This window comes from Pelmatolapia mariae, linkage group LG12 (genome assembly GCF_036321145.2).
Source record: "Pelmatolapia mariae isolate MD_Pm_ZW linkage group LG12, Pm_UMD_F_2, whole genome shotgun sequence".
NCBI lineage: Eukaryota > Metazoa > Chordata > Actinopteri > Cichliformes > Cichlidae > Pelmatolapia > Pelmatolapia mariae.
In genome coordinates this window covers 18,733,069-18,751,837 of record NC_086237.1, presented here as the reverse complement: position 1 = coordinate 18,751,837, position 18,769 = coordinate 18,733,069, and the positions used below count along the sequence as shown (strand labels likewise).

Here is an 18,769-nt window from a genome sequence, read left to right as displayed (position 1 = left end):
CAGTGCAGTGTTTACTGCCCCAGTGTGACACAAACCAACCATAAACCTCGCACTCGGTGTCATTCGGAGTTCAGCTGCACTTCTGATGGGGGGGAAGCGGTCTGAACTGTATCTGTTACAAACCCCCAGGAGTGGGGTGAGGAAAGGGGGGGTGGGTGGGGTTCCAGTAAATGAGGTGTTGTGCTTTCCTCAGCCATAAAACCAGTGAGCCTCGTCTCAGCACACGACAGGCTACCTTCTACTTCGTATAAACAGGCATTAGTGGTAGGGAGTATATTTGGGTGATCAGAGGTTTTGGGCTAAATAAAAAGGCGGGTAAGAGTTCAGGTCAGGTCTATGTGTTTTCCTACAGAAACTGCATTATTATTCATGCACATTTTTTAACAATCTCTTTTTTTCCCCCCTGTTCTGTGCAGCTATATCACTTCAACATCCACCTCACTTCATTATCTTGCCACTATCAAATTAATGAATACAAGAGGTTTAATCAGAAAATGGAAGGGGAAAGGAGGCATCTGCTTTGGACACTGGCTTGTAATAAGTATAACAATGTTTTTTTTAATTAGAAGAGTGATTTTAATTAGATTTCAAATAATTATATATATAAATACATATGATAGCTGTAGAGGAGTTCTCACACACACACACACTAAGGTGCACTTACACTCGCGCCAACACACTCAGACATGCACGCAAACACAAGCACACATAAGCCGGGGATGTCTAAGCTTGTTTGCTGTAGTTGCCTTTCAAGTGTTTTTTTTTTTCTTCCCATGGAGAATTTGCTTCTCTTGTAAACTCTAAACAAGCAGCTGTAACCTAACTTTTAAGCAAAATTGTTTCTGTAGGTTCAAATGTTGTTACAAGTTGCACATGTTCATGGCAAAGGTGTTCTCAGTGGAGAACAAATATGTCTTACTATCACTGTCAGTCTCCAAGTCTTGTCTGACCTCTTTTTCAGACTCTGCAGCCTACTTCACAGAAGTTGATTTTCTGAATGACTCACATTACAAATGCATACATAATCAAGTACAGCATGATTTTCTGTTATTCTTCCTTCTTTCCTTTTTTTTTTTTTTTTAAATAAATTACTATATATCAGTTTGGTGTCTAAGCAGATAAATTGTCCCATCTAGTGGTGAACTAGGAAACTAAATGATTCATGAGCAAGAAGTCCAGTCTGCCATCTGAAGTAGTGTGACATTTATTTTGATTACAGCACAGTGTTTGCTTCAGGAAGTCTCAGATGTAAGACAGGACTCCTGTAGCCTAAATAATTTCTGAATCTATTTCAGGTTCTCTTATCAGAAGCATATGAACCCCAACATCTTTTCTATTTTCTATTTCGATTCTATTTCTCAACACTTTTTTTGCTGCAAACTGGCAGCAACCGCCAAACTTTTTATTGTGCCACATAACAGTACGTAAAACCTACCTAGACAGATTTAGTGTGTCTGCCTGCTGAGTCACCCCAGACACTTTCATATCTCAGAAGTTGTGTCTGTGTCCTCCAAGTCTCATAATTTATTCAGGTTCTATTCATTCATTCAAGTCATCGCAACGAGGTGGGTCGGTGTTTTCATCAGTACATTTAACTTCACAACAGCTGATATACAGCATAGATATAGCAAGACCGTTCAAACCTGAAAGATGCTGAGCTGACATATATGCTCATACATATGGCCAATGTGTCTTGTGTTTCTGACGCAGCAGAATTTGCATTAGAGCTGTTTGTGGTGTAAGAAAAGACTGTAACACAGCCATCAATATTTTCTGCATCAATGACAACATCTGTTTCTCATAACTTTGTTGTCCTTTACCTTACTCATGCTTCTTAATTTGATTTTTTTTTTGCATATGTGTGTGTGTGTGTGTGTTTCATTTCTGAGAAAACAAGCTAGTGCCAGATGTTGGCTTCCCATGGTGTTATGCAAGCATTTAATTCCAGCTTTCAGGGAAAAGGTTTTAATCACAGAAAGTGTAAAGGTGAATTTCAATGCAGAATCATAATGCTACAGAGGTGAATGTACCTTCAGTACTTACAAACTTAAACACACTTTCCTTTTATGAATGAGAAAACTCTTGGCACACATCTCATGCTTGGTTTCTGTACATTGTACAGAAACCAAGCATGAGATGTGTGCATACATGGTTTCTGTACATTGTACCCGTTGTAATTCTACAGGAAGGCCATGGGAAATGTTCCTGAAAACACACCTGTGTGATCCATCAGGCACGCAGACAAACACTGACCCTCTTTGCCATTGGTCCATCTTCATCCCAGAGAGGTGCAGGCAAACCAATGGTAGTACGTGTTGCTGCATTCAGAGCAGGCGTTGCCTGTGGGGGAAAGTTTAAAAGAGAACGTGTGTCCTCTTGTCCCTCAGCAGAAGCATCAATCAACATGATCCCCATTGTGCTGGCCTCAGTGCTCATTGCTGGCGGTAAGAACATCTGGCATTTTCTAATTCTGTGTGTAATTGTTTCTGCCGTTTTGCAAGTAATGTAAGTGAGGATACGTGCCTGCTCATTACCACACAGGGAGCTCGCCCCCCTGCGGTCCTTTATCAAAAAGAAAAATGATGCAGTTTAAAAGTTAAAAGCTCACTTCTATCCCCTCTTCGTCCAGCCCTTGGGTGTGGTACACCACCCATTCCGCCCCTGACTTCCCGTGTGGTCAACGGAGTCGATGCCAGGCCTCACAGCTGGCCCTGGCAGGTAGGCTAATATGTACACATCTGCCTGTGTTTTTATACTTACCGGCAAACCTCATGGGTAGAGCATCTGGCTTATTTGTTGTCATACCCAGTGGCTATTGGAAATTCTCTAATTAAAAGAGTGGCTTTTGAATTTAATCTGCAGACAATGCAGTCCATCTATTCATCAGCAACCTGCTGCTTACTCCGTCCTTTTTGCTGTCCTTTCTTCACCTCCAGATCTCCCTGCAGTATGACAGGGACGGCGAGTGGAGGCACACTTGTGGGGGAACTCTGATTGCTGCCAATTGGGTCATGACTGCTGCTCACTGCATTAAGTATGAGCAGCAAAGACACAAAACACAAAAGCACTACCACCAGTGGACAAATTAAATTCTAGTCCCCAACCCCACATTAAATCCTGTGGGAATTCAATTCAACCAATCACGGCACTATTCAGCTATTTGCACAAACTCCTCTGTCTGGTCGACTCCAGCCTTGACATTCTGCTCTCTCCCACAGTGCCGAGTTGTCCTACAGGGTGTATGTGGGCAAATACAACCTGGTGGAGGAAGAGGCTGGCTCCAAGGCTATCCTGCCTGAGAAGATTATTGTCCATGAGAAATGGAACCCTACCTTTGTGGCCTTCGGGTAACACAATCACCACCTCACAATACTGAGAGCAAAGACAGTCTCCTACATATAGTACATCATAATCTCTGCAAAAGTGTATCAATATAGCGTAAGGGAACAGGGCTCGAATTACATTTACTTGCTTCAGTCTAAATCATATCCATGAAGAATGTCGACATTTTTATTCATGTCAAAAATCTGCTGAGTAAATGAGAAAAAAAGACTGAACCATTTAAAAATACTATTATATTGGTTAATTTTCTTTAAAAAAAACAAGTTGACTTTTTCCTGCAATAGAGTTCAAAGATTGTAAAGATTGTAACTGAATACATTAATTATTCAGTATTTTTAGATATACAGTAATAGCAAACAGAAAGGACGCAGGAATACAGACTGTACTCTTTCCCATTATCTTATCTGCCTGTGTTTCGCTCTCTTTGCTTTTTGCTCTGGAGGATGATTTTAAATTGCCTGTCAGTACGAACCCCTCACACAGTCTCTCTCCCTCTGTCTCTCTTGCAGTAACGATATCGCCCTGATCAAACTGTCAGAGTCTGCGACTTTGAGCGACCAGGTGCAGTTGGCATGTATCCCCCCTGCTGGCACTGTCTTGTCCAACCTCTACCCCTGCTACATCACTGGATGGGGAAGACTGTCCAGTAAGTCGCTGTTTAAAGAAGGCTGAGCTATGTTTATGTTTTTTTTCTTAGTTTGGTATCTACGGACTATTTTATTATCCTTTAGAGTGTTTAGTCCATCTGTGAGATGCATGGATTTATAACGAGCTGTGAGTAAGCATATCTGATTGGGGTAACCCAAGGAAACCTCCAAAGTTCAGATGAAAATCACATGCATGATATTTTTTGCTGGAAGTTTTAGGGAGGAGGATTATTCCTAAATTGAAAAATGTGGGTCAGACAGTGAATTTGACGCTTTAAGAAATGCTGTAAATCAGCTTTGACTGCAGGCCGGTGTATGTGGATGATGTAGGCTCTGCCTGTGTATTTTAGCCGGAGGCCCCATAGCTGATAAGCTGCAGCAAGCTTTGATGCCTGTGGCAGACTATGCCACCTGCTCCCAATCTGACTGGTGGGGTATCGCTGTAAGGACCACCATGGTGTGTGCTGGCGGAGATGGAATTGTGGCTGGATGCAACGTAAGTTTGCACTGTGTGTGTTTGTGTACATGGGAAGAGCTGTTTTCTATTGTGTGTTGAAAACTCAAAGCAAATTTGAATGTAATGTGTTCAACTACAAATATACACAGGCAATCAAATTTTTCGGAGATTTTATGTTCTAGCTGACAAGAACTGACTTTCAATCATAACTATTAAAACAATGGTCCTGATTGCAGTTATTTTCTGCCATACCATACAATAGCTTAATAAAATGCACAAAACATTAGATCTTCTCTATCTAGTTCTATGTCTATTCCCTACTTTCTCCAGGGTGACTCCGGTGGCCCTCTGAACTGTCAGAACACTGAAGGTGTCTGGGAGGTGCACGGTATTGCTAGCTTTGTGTCCGCCCTTGGCTGCAACTATGAGAAGAAACCCACTGTCTTCACCAGAGTCTCTGCCTTCAACGACTGGATTGACCAGGTAAAGGAGACATGCACGCACAGAACCACAGCTGCTTGTAAACGAACATCTCTTGTTCTAATTCTCTTTCCTCATTTCCTATTTTAAGTAATGACTTATTCCTTCTTGCAGGTTATGATGAGCAACTAAGGAAGACGGCAATAAATACATTTTTAAAAAAGACCTGGAGAGCTGCATGTATTTTGTGTGTTATTTTATTTCAATACCCATCACATTAAAGCACACTCAGGTCTGACAAACTCGAATCCAAATTTCTTACAAAAAAAAAAAGAGAGCGAGAGAGAGAGAGAGAGAGAGAAACAAAAGAAAGAAAAAGAAAGAAACTGGGCATCTCTACAGCAAATTATTTTACCCTGTTCATAAAAGTTTGCCAGGCATGAAAACAATGTCACCCGTCGTCCAGCAGGTGTCCTCGTACACTCTTGATAGGTTAAATTGGTTCTGACAGCTTTCCAAAGCAGGATTCTGTGTATTGTTTATGCCTGGAACAAACGCAGCAAACACAAGATATTTCCCTCAAATAGCTCACTGTAGTCAAGCATGTGATTCATAAAAATAAATATGCAGTGATATTTTAAATAGCAACTTTCATATTGAGAGTAGGTGACTGATATTTGTTGTGAAGAAGAAGAAGAAAAAAGAATCTATTAATCCCGCAAGAACCTGTCCTGGTTTGTTACTCTATCCTGTATTCTCAGCACAGGGGACCGCAATACTCTGCTGGGAATTTCTTCATTAAAAACGGTGCTCTGAAAATGAAGAAGGCCAGAATGAAAAAAAAAGTTAAGATTCTGTCTTTTGTTTATGCTGTGATGAGATGATAGAAGCAGTAATGAGAGAAAGATGGGGTTGGATTGGGTTGGGAGGGAGGGGAAGATTTAAAAAAAATTAATTGCTTCTCACTACTGTCTTTTCTGTTTCACTCTTTCTTTCTTTTCTCTCTCTCCCTCTCTCTGTCACATTGGCGAGACACACACACATACGCACACACTTATAAGCTTTGGCAGGTTAATGGAGGTAATGTGAACGCCTGTGACGCATTCATTAGACATGACACGTCCTGCAAGAGCGAGTAATAATGAATTTGTGTGTGTGTGTGTGTGTGTGTGTGTGTGTGTGTGTGTGTGTGTGTGTGTGTATGTGTGTACGGGTTCGTACTATCCTGGTGGGGACCAAAATCTGACTTTTACTATCCTGGTGGGGACTTTCTGCACCGTGGGGACCAAAATCCAGGTCCCCTTGGGGTTGAAAGCAATTTTCACACTCAAAATGCGGTTTTACTGTCAGGGTTACAATTAGGTTATGGTTAGGTTTAGGGTAAGGGTTAGGGTTAGGCATTCATTTTTAATGGTTAGGGTTAGGGTAAGGGGCTAGGGAAAGCATTATGTCAATGGGATGTCCCCACGAGGATAGCAAACCAGACATGTGTGTGTGTGTGTGTGTGTGTGTGTGTAAAGAGCAGACAGAAGCACAGACATGAAGGCACTGTTTTACTGCAAATCCATGATTCTCAGGCTGTATTTGATCTCATCTCTGATGTAATGAATCACACATCTTTTGGGGCTTTCTCATGAAGCATCAGCCTGTGATCCATTCTAATTATTTCCTCCAAGGTCCCATGTAGGCTGAACCTACACTAATTTAGTGATCCTTAAAAATATACCTGATAAGGCAACTCTAAGGGTATACCGATTTTTTAATACAGTTTACAACTAAAACCCACAGATTACAAATATAATTGTTATTCATTATTGTAATAATCAAGCTAATGTAGCTGAGGAATATCACAACATCAAATCAGCTATAGATAGTTACACATGACATGACATGAATTGACTAAAAATGTAATAACAACTAGATGAAAGCAATAAATCTTGACTATTATTAATAAAAACTTTCAAACATGACAGGTAGCATGTGATGCTCCAGGATGAATCGCATCTTTAGCACATTTGCTGCTGTATTTAATTCCATTTTAATTCCATTTATCAACTAGACCTTGTAGCAGTTATTACACTGCCATCCCCTGTTCAGTACTTGAAATATAGCTTAAATGTGCAGCAGTGTATGAGCCACTGATTAAACTACTGCAGTCTGGATTTGTTCCCCTGAAAAACTTCTCTGTGCAGCCGGCAGTGAGAGTGAGCGTGGGACCACAAAAGATTTCTTTGTGTCTGTCTGAACTCTGGGTCAGGATTGCTCCCTCCCATCTTTCACACACACACACGAGGCTTTCAGTCTTTGTGAGGACACACAGTGACATTCCCTGTTGCTCCTTACCCTTTATCCCTAACCGTCACAATTACCAAATGATCACCCGAACCCTAACATACTCGGCACTGCTGGGCCAAAATGCCCTCACTTTTTCAAAGATGTCCTTCATTCCAAAAAAGAAGGACGGACAAGTGTTTACACACATACCGTGGATGAGAGGGAGACCGAGAGAATAGAGCAGAATCCCCCAGGGACACCCTGCTGTTGTGTTGAATACCAATGAGGAAAATGGAGTCAATGAATTTAAGGTCTGTGTGGCTCTAGCTGCGTGCTTTTTAGTAGGTAGTTGTGACTGACTGCAGTTAACCAACTACTCCTAATCCATATACAGTAAAAAACATTAATATTAGAATATAGCTGCAGCTTTATTATGTATCTCTATAAGTAAAGCATATTTTAACAACACTCTCAGATTGTGTCAAAAGATTCTTTCAAACTGTCCTAACTTCTTTGCAAAGTTCCAGCAGCTAGACCAAAGTTCTGTCCTTTCATCCAGACCAGATCTCTTTTATTGCATTGCACTGTCCTGTCACTGATTGTTTAGGCTGAACCTCTTGCACTGTGCACACACGAGATCTTCACCGTTGTGACGGGGGGAAAGCCCTTGATGGGATGTTCCAGGAGCGTTTTTATAAATAGTCTGTAGTAACAGGCTGAGGGAGGGGAGGAAAGGGGAGGGGCAGGCGGGGATGATGAGCAGCCACAATGACAGAAGCATCTCCGCTCTGTCGCCCTGCGCCTGTCAGCAGTCAGTCACTAACCGACTTGATTACAGGTCTGAAAGTCCGCTAGTGACCAGGCCCACGGCGGTTGCTGCTGAACTACGCCCCCCGGGCTCGCAGTTTGGTGACCTACTTTGGGGCAAAAGTTCCCCTTTTTTTTTTAGAAACGTCGCGGTAAACTTGCTGAAGATTTGGAAGTCATTCCTTATAATCCGTTTTGCTCTTGGGGTGCGCGCCAAGACAACAAATGCGTGGACTCAAGGCTTCCGATTGGAGTGTCAGGTAGGCTGCTGTATTAAATGTTTTTTTTTTTTGTTTTGTTTTTTTTTGTTTTTTTGAAGAAATTCAGTCACAGGATACGAGGGTGGGGGGTCGCTCATTCGGCTAGTCTGCTGCCAGGTGATGCATTATGCATAAGTAATCTTCTGTTTTCCATGTGGTGTCTCTGTTTGTTTTTGTTCGTGCCTACACTGTCCTCTTGTTTGATGTTGTAAGCATGCTGTATTTTCATACATTTGCATCAGATTATTTGCATTTTGCCGCAAAAGGCCTGTATGTGACACCATTCACAGAGTACACACAACCTGGAGGCTCTATTGAACTGTTGCATTACTCTGGTTTCAGATTTAAATCTTAACTCTTTTCTGAGTCACAGAGCGCAGAGACATTGCATACTATAGTTATCTTTATATTGATTGTGCGCGTTTATGTTAAACCTAAAATATATATGTTTTCTCGAGTCCTATATTTCATTTTTTTAAATATATTAAAATAAAATTAGATTTTAAAAATTCTAAATATTAAGGCTATCCGAAAAACATGTGGTCGTTTTGAATTTGATGATGCAATATGTGTTTTAAACAAGCTGGCCCATTGGATTGGTAAATATGCCTCTGGCGGAATAGGCCATGGTCCTTTTTCCTCTTCAGCCTGGAGCGCAGAGTGCTTTTTTTTTTTTTTTCAAAAAGAATTTCAAAGTTTTTATTGCCATGTTTATCAGTGTGTTGCATCACCTCTTCTGTAAGAACCGGAGAGCCTAAGAGATCAGTTTTAAAAGACAAATGTTTTCCCATTCTTGATGGGAATTCTTGGTGGGGAAGGCTAGATAGGAAGGCTAGCTTAGCACCAAGACTCTTGGGCAGTTGAGCTCATCTCCTGCTGTACAACATGCAGAATGTGGTTTGGGATTGTCTTGCTGAAATAAGCAATGCTTTCCCAAGAAAGCTTGAATGGCAAAATGTGCTGCTCCAAAAGCTGTGTATTTAAAAGTGAATGGGGCTTACAGATGGCCAAGTTACCCAAACCATGTGCACTAATGCAGCCTCATCGTCTCACAATCTCTGGCTTTTGAGCTGTATGATGAAAGTAAGCTGAGTGATTCAGCCTGGAGCTCGATGTGTATTTTTTCAAGAATTCTAAAGTTTTGATTGGCCGACCAGAGAACAGTTTCCCACTTTGCCTCAGTCAATCCAAAATGAACTCACAGCTAGAGAAGTCAGCTAAATTTTAACCTAGTTTATGTTTTTTTTTTCTTTTCATGTGGCAAAGTTTGAACTTTCACGTGAGGATGCAGCAACAATTTGTGTTGTTTAGAAGTGTTTCTAAAGCCGACTGATGGCTCTTTGCATTGCAGTGCCATTTAAGGACCTTAAGGTCACGGCCTGTCAATACTTTGGGATATATTTCTTTTATTTTTGAATGCCTTTGCTTTCTTCCAGCATTGCTATTAAAATGTATTCATCTTTCTAATGAGAACAAATTACCCTTGTATTTAGTAAGACATGGACCACAATTACCTTCTCTGGGAAGTATGAGTTATGAAAATGTGTTATATTAGTGATAATGAATAACAACATGACTCCTCTTGTTATATGCACCAGTGATTGTCTGAAATTAATATAAGCATGCAGTGCTCTGATTTAATATACTGCTCACACTCATTTGATTTTTTCCCCCTCTCTAGTAGACACATGCAGACTCTTCACCATCACATTCTACTGCTATCTAATAACTTACAAATTCCTCGCTTTGGCTCTGATTGAAAATGTAAACCCAAAAGTCACACTTAGTGTGACTGTTGCGGGAAAAAAGAAACCCTTCCTCAGGTTGTTTTGGAAATATCCTGAAAAACTGTGCGGGCAGTTTTATTGACAGTTGTCCCAGTTAGTCATTATGAGGATAATTTTCCCCACAGTAGCCCCACCAGCATCCTGAGAGGGACCCATCTGGTGCAAAGTGAAACCAGCTTTGTGTGTTGGAAAGAAGATCAAATGTATCACTGTCATCTACTGTATCTTGTAGCTATCCATCTTTATTTGGCTTGGTCATAAAATGCCTATAAAGGGAAGGATAACTTTGAAATGAGTTCTCAACAGTGGGCTTGGACTGTTGTGGTATTGCCCTCAGTTGGGGAGAAGAGGAAATATGTGGTCTCATTAGAAATGCATTAGAGGGAAGGGAGAGAGGTATAGAAGTGGGGAGATGAGCTCAAGTTTTTATCTGTTAAACTCTGAGAGGGAAAATATTCACACCCTCCATCTCATGCTTGAACTGGCTTCTCTTTCCCCCCCTTTCACTCTGTCAGTCTCTCTCTCTCTCACACACACACCAGTACACCTCAGTGACCCATTTAATATCAGCCACAAAACTGGCAACTATATTCCCACATATTCCTCCTGAAAACACATCAATGCTAAAACTCATCCACAATAATTCAGCAAGAAAAAGTGCTTACCCGCACCTTCTTTATCAGCTTAATAACCTCTTTGCTCTCTGCCAGTATAAAGGAAACTGATAAAAAAGGATGTTGTGACACACAAAGAGAGTTTCTTGTCCCGTAATGCCCTCCTGTTACACACTGATTATTCAAATTTAACAGTGGTCCTACAATGCTTTTTCTCTGCATCTGTCTGACTCTTTTCCTTCACATTAGTAGCACTAAGAAATAATAATACTCCATTGTGTATCTTTATGAAAATATTCTGTAAGATCCCTTATTTAACACTGAAATAACACTTTCAACATAGAAAAAAGCCTGTTTGATACATATGTAGGTTGTTCCATATATAACACCTGCAGGGACGAAGCACCTTGGCCTACAGTCTAAGTTGTCAGAGGAAATAATCTTTACTGAGCTGACCTCGTTCATGGAAGCAGCATGCTCATATGATAGGCAGGTTAACTGTAGCCAAGTGTGTCGCAGCTTGTGTGTGTACTGGCAAAAGTGCATGAAATATGGCTTGACCGTGTTCAAGTTATGCATTTCCTTTCTTTTCAGGGATAATCTGTGGAGCTGGGGTATCTAACAGACCTCAGGCTGACCACCAGGATCTTGGAGACCACTGTCCCACCTACCATGGAGCATGAACTGAGAAATGGCCTGTCTATATGGAGCATCATGGCCATTGTTTGCAACTCTGTGGTAGGCTTTCTCATCATCATCCTCTTTGTCATCCTCTACAAGGCCTGCAAAGTACCTTCACACCAAGAGAAAGTGCCTGCTTTTGCAGCAAAGCTGGAGCAGAAGAAGGATGAACAGAAGTATATGCTGACTGCAGCCTAATCGAGACCCATAGATATGAACTCTAATGGAGCTGGACATCATATATGCATGCCGTTACATTCCCTCGGTATCTCCTTTTGTGTTACATAAATCAGTGTTTACATCTCTGCATCTTGACTGTGCCAGTGAGTGAAGCTCAGAGTAAGCTAACTGCATTAAGAGTTGTGGCAAGACCAACAACAACAAGCGGGCCCAATCCTCTTATCTCTGCTGTGCGTCGCGGGGACTGTCCATCTGTCAGTCAGTTTGGTTTTGCTCGGCACAGATACACCATGATCTCCTCCTCTGCTCCGTTCCTTTTCAACCCTCCATCTGAAGCCACAGAGCGGATGTGGAGGACGAACAGCAAAGTTAACTGGGAGAGAGGAACTGAGGTGACAACGTTGGTCGAGAGGCACAAAGACATAAAATCACATTTTTAGTGGTAAAGAGAAAAAGCAACAGCAGCTGGGATATTTTTTTCCCCCATAGCTGCACACTAATGATGCCAGCAACAGAGCGGCAGAAACACGACAGGTAGACACTAAAAACCCAAACGAGGCAGAAAGAAGAAAGGTGTAGCTGGAGGAAGTGTGTCAGTCAAGACAGACAGAGATAAAGTTTGGTTTATATTTGGTGGGGATTGATGAAGTGCAAGGGTAGGATAGGAAAGGGGATCCTTTGATGTGTTGTTGACAGAATAGAAAGCTCGAGGGCCCTGTTTGATAGTCTCCCTGTTTGACACACAAGTCTCTGCTTCCACTGATCCAACTCCCACGGGATTAAATGTAACAGTAAAATGCGTTACTCGTGTCCTGGTGTGCCTTGCTTTCATTCTGTGGGTTTCTCCAAAGACTGAATAAGATGTTTATAAGCAGCCATCATCGGAAATGACACGACTTACAGATCAGGAGTGAGCAGTGTGTTTATTGTAGTGAATGTTCTCCAGCTGTTAACTGTGTGATATAAAGATTATGTTGAGGATGGAAGGGAGATAAGAGCCAACAGACTGAGTAGCAAAATGACAAAACGTATATGCATATATGTATGCATGCAATAGATATTGTTTCAGCTATTGAGAGGGCTCTGTGTTTTAATGCTTTTATTTTGTAGTTTTGAAAACAGGATCTCAGGTTAACTTAATAATACATGTATAATTTTCTCTTTTGTGTTCTACTTAATTTAAAGAGGATACTTGTACAAATGATAATGCTGATGCTGTTACACTTGCTGGATTGATTAGTGGCTAAATTCTGGAATATTTCTGAATCATATAAATCTAAATTATAATGCAGCTTCTTATATGTGAAGATTTTTATATTTCATGTCATTGAACCCTGAACTGAGAGTCACAGCTTCCCTTGGCTTCCAAATACACCCACATTAGGTTCATTCTACATTTTCCAAAGGTGTGAATGTGAGTAGGAATGACTATTACTTCGTGTTGACCCTATGATAAACTGGTGACCTTTCCAGGGTGCACCCTGATTCCCTATGACAGCTGAGATAGGCTCCAGCAGTCCCTGCTGGATAAGTACTTAAGGAAAATGAGAGATGGACAAAAAGCAATCGCAGTATCATTCAGCATCATTGTGAATTAAGCAGCTTTGTTTTATGTTTGCCACACGATGAGATGAAGTTATCTTTGGTACTGAATATGCTTCTTTTTTTCTTTTTCTTTTTTTTGTAGTGAACTAAATGATCACTCAAAGAACATTCAAAAGAATAGCTGATCTTGAAAATAATCATTTGTTGCTGCCTTACAGATTAATGCTATTGTCCTCTGTGCCATGCAATCTTGACGGTCTATTTTGTATCAACAATAAACTCATTTACTCTTGTTTCTAACTAATGTGGTCTGCAATCAGTGTTGCTGTGCCCTTTCAGTGTGTATCACCATCATTTCCCCTCCAAATTATTTAAACATTAGTGCTTGAATTAAAATAACAATTGACTTCAACCTCCTGCACTGAAGTAATCAATGTGGAACACACTGACCTCAGCAGTGACCCACATCCTGTTGTTAGTGAACTACAAGTGTGTAATTCTTATCTTGTAACCGCAATCCAGCATCATTATAACGGCCGTGGGGTTGGGGAACTTGTGAGTGCTTACTATGGATACATTTTTCTTTGAGTGACAGTTAACATCATTATATGGTGTTTCTTATATTTTGGTCATTATTTTTCTCCGCATGGCTTCAGCACACTAAAGGGCACAAGTAGAAAAAAAAAACCTATGTTGCCTTACCAAAATACTGTACTCATGCTATGTGCAATATTTAGAAACTTCTGCTCCACAGTAAACTGAAGAAACAACAAACAGGCATAAGAAAATTTAATAGGCTAAATTGTTGTAGATTAAGCCAACTATATATAAAATAATCATGAGCCGATCCACCTTTTCCATTTTCAGCATTAAACAGACACACTAAAGACATCAGTGGATCCTTTGTATCAGTAATGTAGTTCATTCTTCCTATATGCCATACTGAGTACTTTTTTGTTACATATGTAAAACTGGATGCTGAATTTCTACTGGAATAATTATAAGTCATGGTGCTTTTATATCTTAAATGCAACATAAAAGGAGAACACTGATTTTTGCTGATTTTCTTTGTTTTTGTGGCTCTTTAAAGTCGAAGAACTAACAAGATTAAAAAGAGTCATGCATTTGTCAGATCTTCTGAGAAGAGATTAAAAATCTCTCTATATATTAACTAAATGTCAGATTAGTGTGTGCGTGCTTGAGAGACAAAAGCTGCGATTACATGTGTGCACATATGTAAATACATTGGTTTATAGCACATGTGAGGCAGATGGGCTGATGATTTGAAGCCGCTCATCAGCTGTGCAGTGTTTATCTGCTTCACTCCTATTTATCTGCCTGCCAGTTTCCCTCTCTATCGCTGTCTCTTTGGCAGGCTTTCCCTTATTTGTTTCCCATCTAACGAGACGAATGCCAAAGTTCGGCAAACTGGCCAGAAAAGATCCAGCGATCTACCCCACAGTGAGCTGCTTGGATGATGAAGGTCAGCACAGTCTGACTCACACAGTGTCTGAACCACTGCACTGATGTTTTTAAATGTGATTTTCTCTTCAAGACCATTGAAGGCGTTCACTATCATAACTGACTATGCTTATTATCAATAAACAAAGGCATTCACTAATCGTCCAACCAGTCATCCATCTCCTGACTGTCATACTTACACTGATTCATTAATCTCAGATTTGGTGCTTACTGTGAGTTCATCGAGTTGAGATTGAAGATAGCCACTGAACTCTGCATCACTCTCATCATGCTGCATCACATAGCAGCAAATTCCCTCCATCTTCCAGTTGTAGCTGAGATAGAAGAGGGTCACTGAACTCAACATGGTGTTATATAATGATAGCTGCAAATATCAGAGACAGAGAGATTACTAATAAATATATGAGGGACCAGTAATCTGCAACTCCATCTGCACTGCTGGAGGGGTTGCATAACCCACATCAGGCCACACTGAGTCATTGCTAGTGGCTATGTCTAAATGCGTGTCTCTCTGTGTGCTGCAGAGCAATCGCCAAAGGATCAAATGTTAATCTATAATTTGGATGCTGCATGGCCAAAAATTTTGTGGGGTTTCTTTCAGATCTCAGAATCTTATGTAATCTATCATTTAATTTAGCGGCTTCAAATAAAGCCTTTCAGGTGGCTGAAAGTATGAATCCATGCCGTAAAGTGAGCAGTGCGGGTGTGGATGTGTATGCGTGTGTGTTGTATTACTGTTCTTGCACATGAATAATTCATGACAAACTCCTAATCAGAACTTCATGCCAGGACCCTGATAAAGTCACTCAACACCATTGAATGCACAGAGACATACAACCATTAAATAGACTTTGACAACTGTGCGGCTCTGACATTGAAATGGTAGCAATTTAGTTCAATTTAGTCAATAGGAATGTTTACTCTGTCAAAAGAGGTCTAATTATAGCGTGAAACAACCTCATATAATGGTGTTGATGGGCATAGCATCAGTATGCAAGAAACAGCAAACACAATGGAACAGAGGTGAGTGTGTGTGAGCTCAAGAGGAACAGAAGAGCAAGAAGAAAAATAAGAATCATATATATACATATATACACATTTTTTATCCTTTCATTAATTTTCAATTATACCTTTTTCATTTTGTGCCTCAGGAATTAATCGCACCTTATACTGTTCAAACTAAGAAAGCCACACAGATAAGCAGATTAGCTGGGAAGGACCTCAAAATGCTTGGATTTATCAGAATAAAATGCTACAACCCACTTGACCCTGCACACATCTCATTGTCATTCATCCTCCATGTAGCCTGTGGCCCTGTCTTCTGTAGATATAGACTGCCACCTGCTGGCTCAACCTTTAATGTGGGCTTCCTTCTCCTTTTGACTGTACAGTGGCTGATTGCTGCAACGATCCTTCTCTATTACTGTGCAGCAGAGCATACTATTGCTGCTCTCTGCTGGTATTTCCAGGTAAGGACAATATGCAGTCAGACGTGTCAGTGACTTTTACTGAGAACGAGTGGCATGGTCTGCTGGCAAGCCATCATTATCCAGAGGTTATTTTCCTAAGAATGTATAATTTATGGGCTCCACGAAGGTGATTTGATTGTTTCATTCAGCGAAGGCTATTTAAAGTTGCGCGATGCTCTTTCTATTTGCCAAAATGTGTTGTCATCCAGGCACGGAGGAAGAACGCTAATTAAAAATACAAGGCTTATTTATTTTTGGAATTAATTTAACAACTTACACTATGCAAAGGAATTGTTGCCAGGGATTTTTACAGGTAAAGGACAGAAGTTTGGCAGTTTAGAGACCCAAAATAACTGTTTTAAATTTTCAAGCTGTAGTTAGTTCCACATAGACGAGACCTTAATCCACAAATTAAATATGCAGCTGTGTAAAAATGACTCGACACTAAAGGCTCTGCATTTGGATTCTGTTTAATATGTGTTTTTTAATTAACGTATTTAAAGCATTAAAAGTATCAGTCCCTAACAAGATAATTTGTTAAGGTAATAACTTATTAAGTCTATTACCTCTACAGACTACTTTAAAATTTCATTATATTTGTATTTCAAGAAGCCTGGAGTGAAGGTATTTAAGTGAAATAGCAGAATACCTCAGAGTTGTACTTGATTAATTCTGATTCGTTAAGTTTCACTGCTTTTTGTTTTGTGAAATTATATTACTGTCAGGTTTTCTTGGGTATTTGCATAATTTTATGTACAATCTACCGTTTTTGTAATTTTGCCTCCATACATGGCCACAGTGGATTTTAAATCAATATATAATTGAAGTGAAGACTTTTAGCTTTAAGTACAGGGATTCCACAAAAGTATTGCATTAAGTGTTTAGGAATAAAAGCCCTTTTTATGCATTAAAGGCTCAGAAGCACTTGGAACAATTTACAGACAAGACGTTTATGGCCAGGTAAGTAGAAAAAAAATCCAGAGTAGATTCCAAGTACTGAACTTTTCACTTGAACTCTTAACATGAAGTCCAAAAAGATGTCAGTGAAAGTGAAAGAGGCCATCATGACTGACTAAACCAAATAAATCTATAAGAGAGACAGCAAAAACAATCTGCTACAGTCCTCAAAAGAAGGAATACTCAGCAACACCAAAAGGTCTGAAAGGCCACAGACCTTGCGAATTCTTTGCTTGGTTAAGAAAAACCCCTTTACAACATCTAGCCAAGTCAGAAACACTCCCAAGGAGGTGAGATCTACAATCAAGAGACATTCACATGAATAGAAAGAGTATTTAGAAACCAGGGTTGGGTTAATAGATAATGAGCTAAAGCATACTGCAAACACAAGAGTTCCTCAGGGCAAAGAAATATGATACAATAGCCAGCCCAATGACCTGATCTTATTTCAATAGCACATTCTTTTCAGTTACTGTAGACATAACTGCAGGCAGTGAGACTCACAAACAATCATGTTTACTATGTATAAAACTGCTGTAATTCCTAAACACTCAATGGAATACCTTTTAAAAATGAGAAAATCTGCACTTTAATCATGCATTGATTATTTGATTTAAAATCCACTGTGGTGTTGTACAGAGACAAAATTACATTAAGTCTTTGTCTAAACACTCATAGATGTAACTGGACGTAACCATCTGCTTTGTACAGACATGCTTCTTTTTACTTATTTTGTGGTCCCACTGGCTATAGACTGGTGCCCAGTAAGTGAAATGCAACTCAGTGAGAATGAACTCAGATGTTTGCTGCAGTCATTTAAAACATATTTTACCTTTTTAAACATGAAAAGCTCTTTGGTAGTTTTGACTGTTTCTTTATGCCTATGCTTGTATCTATATGTTTATTACTGACCCATCATCCAGTGAAATGTGATGCATTTGGCAAATTTTTAGTACACAGAATTCCCTTTCATATCTGCACATATCATGCTCAGCGAGTGGGTAAATAATAATGACATGTAAGACATGAGTTCACTGTAAACAGCTCTTTCCATCATTATATCAAAGTTGTTTTTGTATTTTATGAAGACAAAGAACTTTTCCCCATATGTTCGGTGTTTTTGTTTGTTTGTTTGTTTAGAGCTCCAGTAATTTCTTTACCTTTGAAAGGGAAACATATCCAAAATGCTCCAAAAGACCACTGTCTAGTTGTCTCCTGATCATTGCTTTTCTGTTAATGAACACAAGCCTCCTTATTTAGGAAAACAAGGCAGCTATTATAACTTTCTGATTTTGTTTTCCTCTTGCATGATAACCTCTTTACCGTTCATAGTGCCATCCAACTCCACTTCCATTTAAATGGAGCAGTGCTCTGCCACATGTTTGCTTTTTAGTATATGAGAAATCACACTTAGCAGCCAGCTACTAGTTTTGAACCACTGCATTTGGGACACAGTGTTTTTTATAGGACACAACCTCCCACTGATTTCTCTCTATATTGACAAAACCATCAAGCTGACACTTGGTGCTTCCATTATTTTATAATTTTATAAGATAAAATAAAAATAAGATAAGATAAGATAAGATAAGATAAGATAAAACTTTATTAGTCTCACACGTGGGAAATTCTTTGGTTTTGGTCACGGCACAAAGTACAAGTTTAAAAGCAGTAAAAGTTAAGAAAAACACAATAGAATAGGGTAAGATAAAATAGAATAAAATACTATACAACAAGAATAAATACTATAAATACTAATACTATTTAAATACTAATAAATACTATATACAATAGAATAAAATACTGTACAAAATAGAATAAAATGCTCTGTTATAATAGGAAAAAAATTG

The 18,769-nt window shown here is 39.7% G+C and overlaps 1 protein-coding gene across 1 annotated transcript; it reads left to right on the top strand.

The window, feature by feature from the left end:
* Positions 1-2,403: 2,403 nt before the first annotated feature.
* On the top strand, positions 2,404-5,058 carry ela3l (elastase 3 like). The gene is made up of 8 exons (XM_063489124.1): positions 2,404-2,444; positions 2,630-2,718; positions 2,937-3,034; positions 3,219-3,347; positions 3,852-3,988; positions 4,340-4,485; positions 4,777-4,929; positions 5,041-5,058. Exons 1-8 carry the CDS (start codon positions 2,405-2,407, stop codon positions 5,056-5,058), a joined length of 810 nt encoding a protein of 269 aa, XP_063345194.1. The 5' UTR covers position 2,404.
* The last annotated feature ends 13,711 nt before the right edge of the window (positions 5,059-18,769 follow it).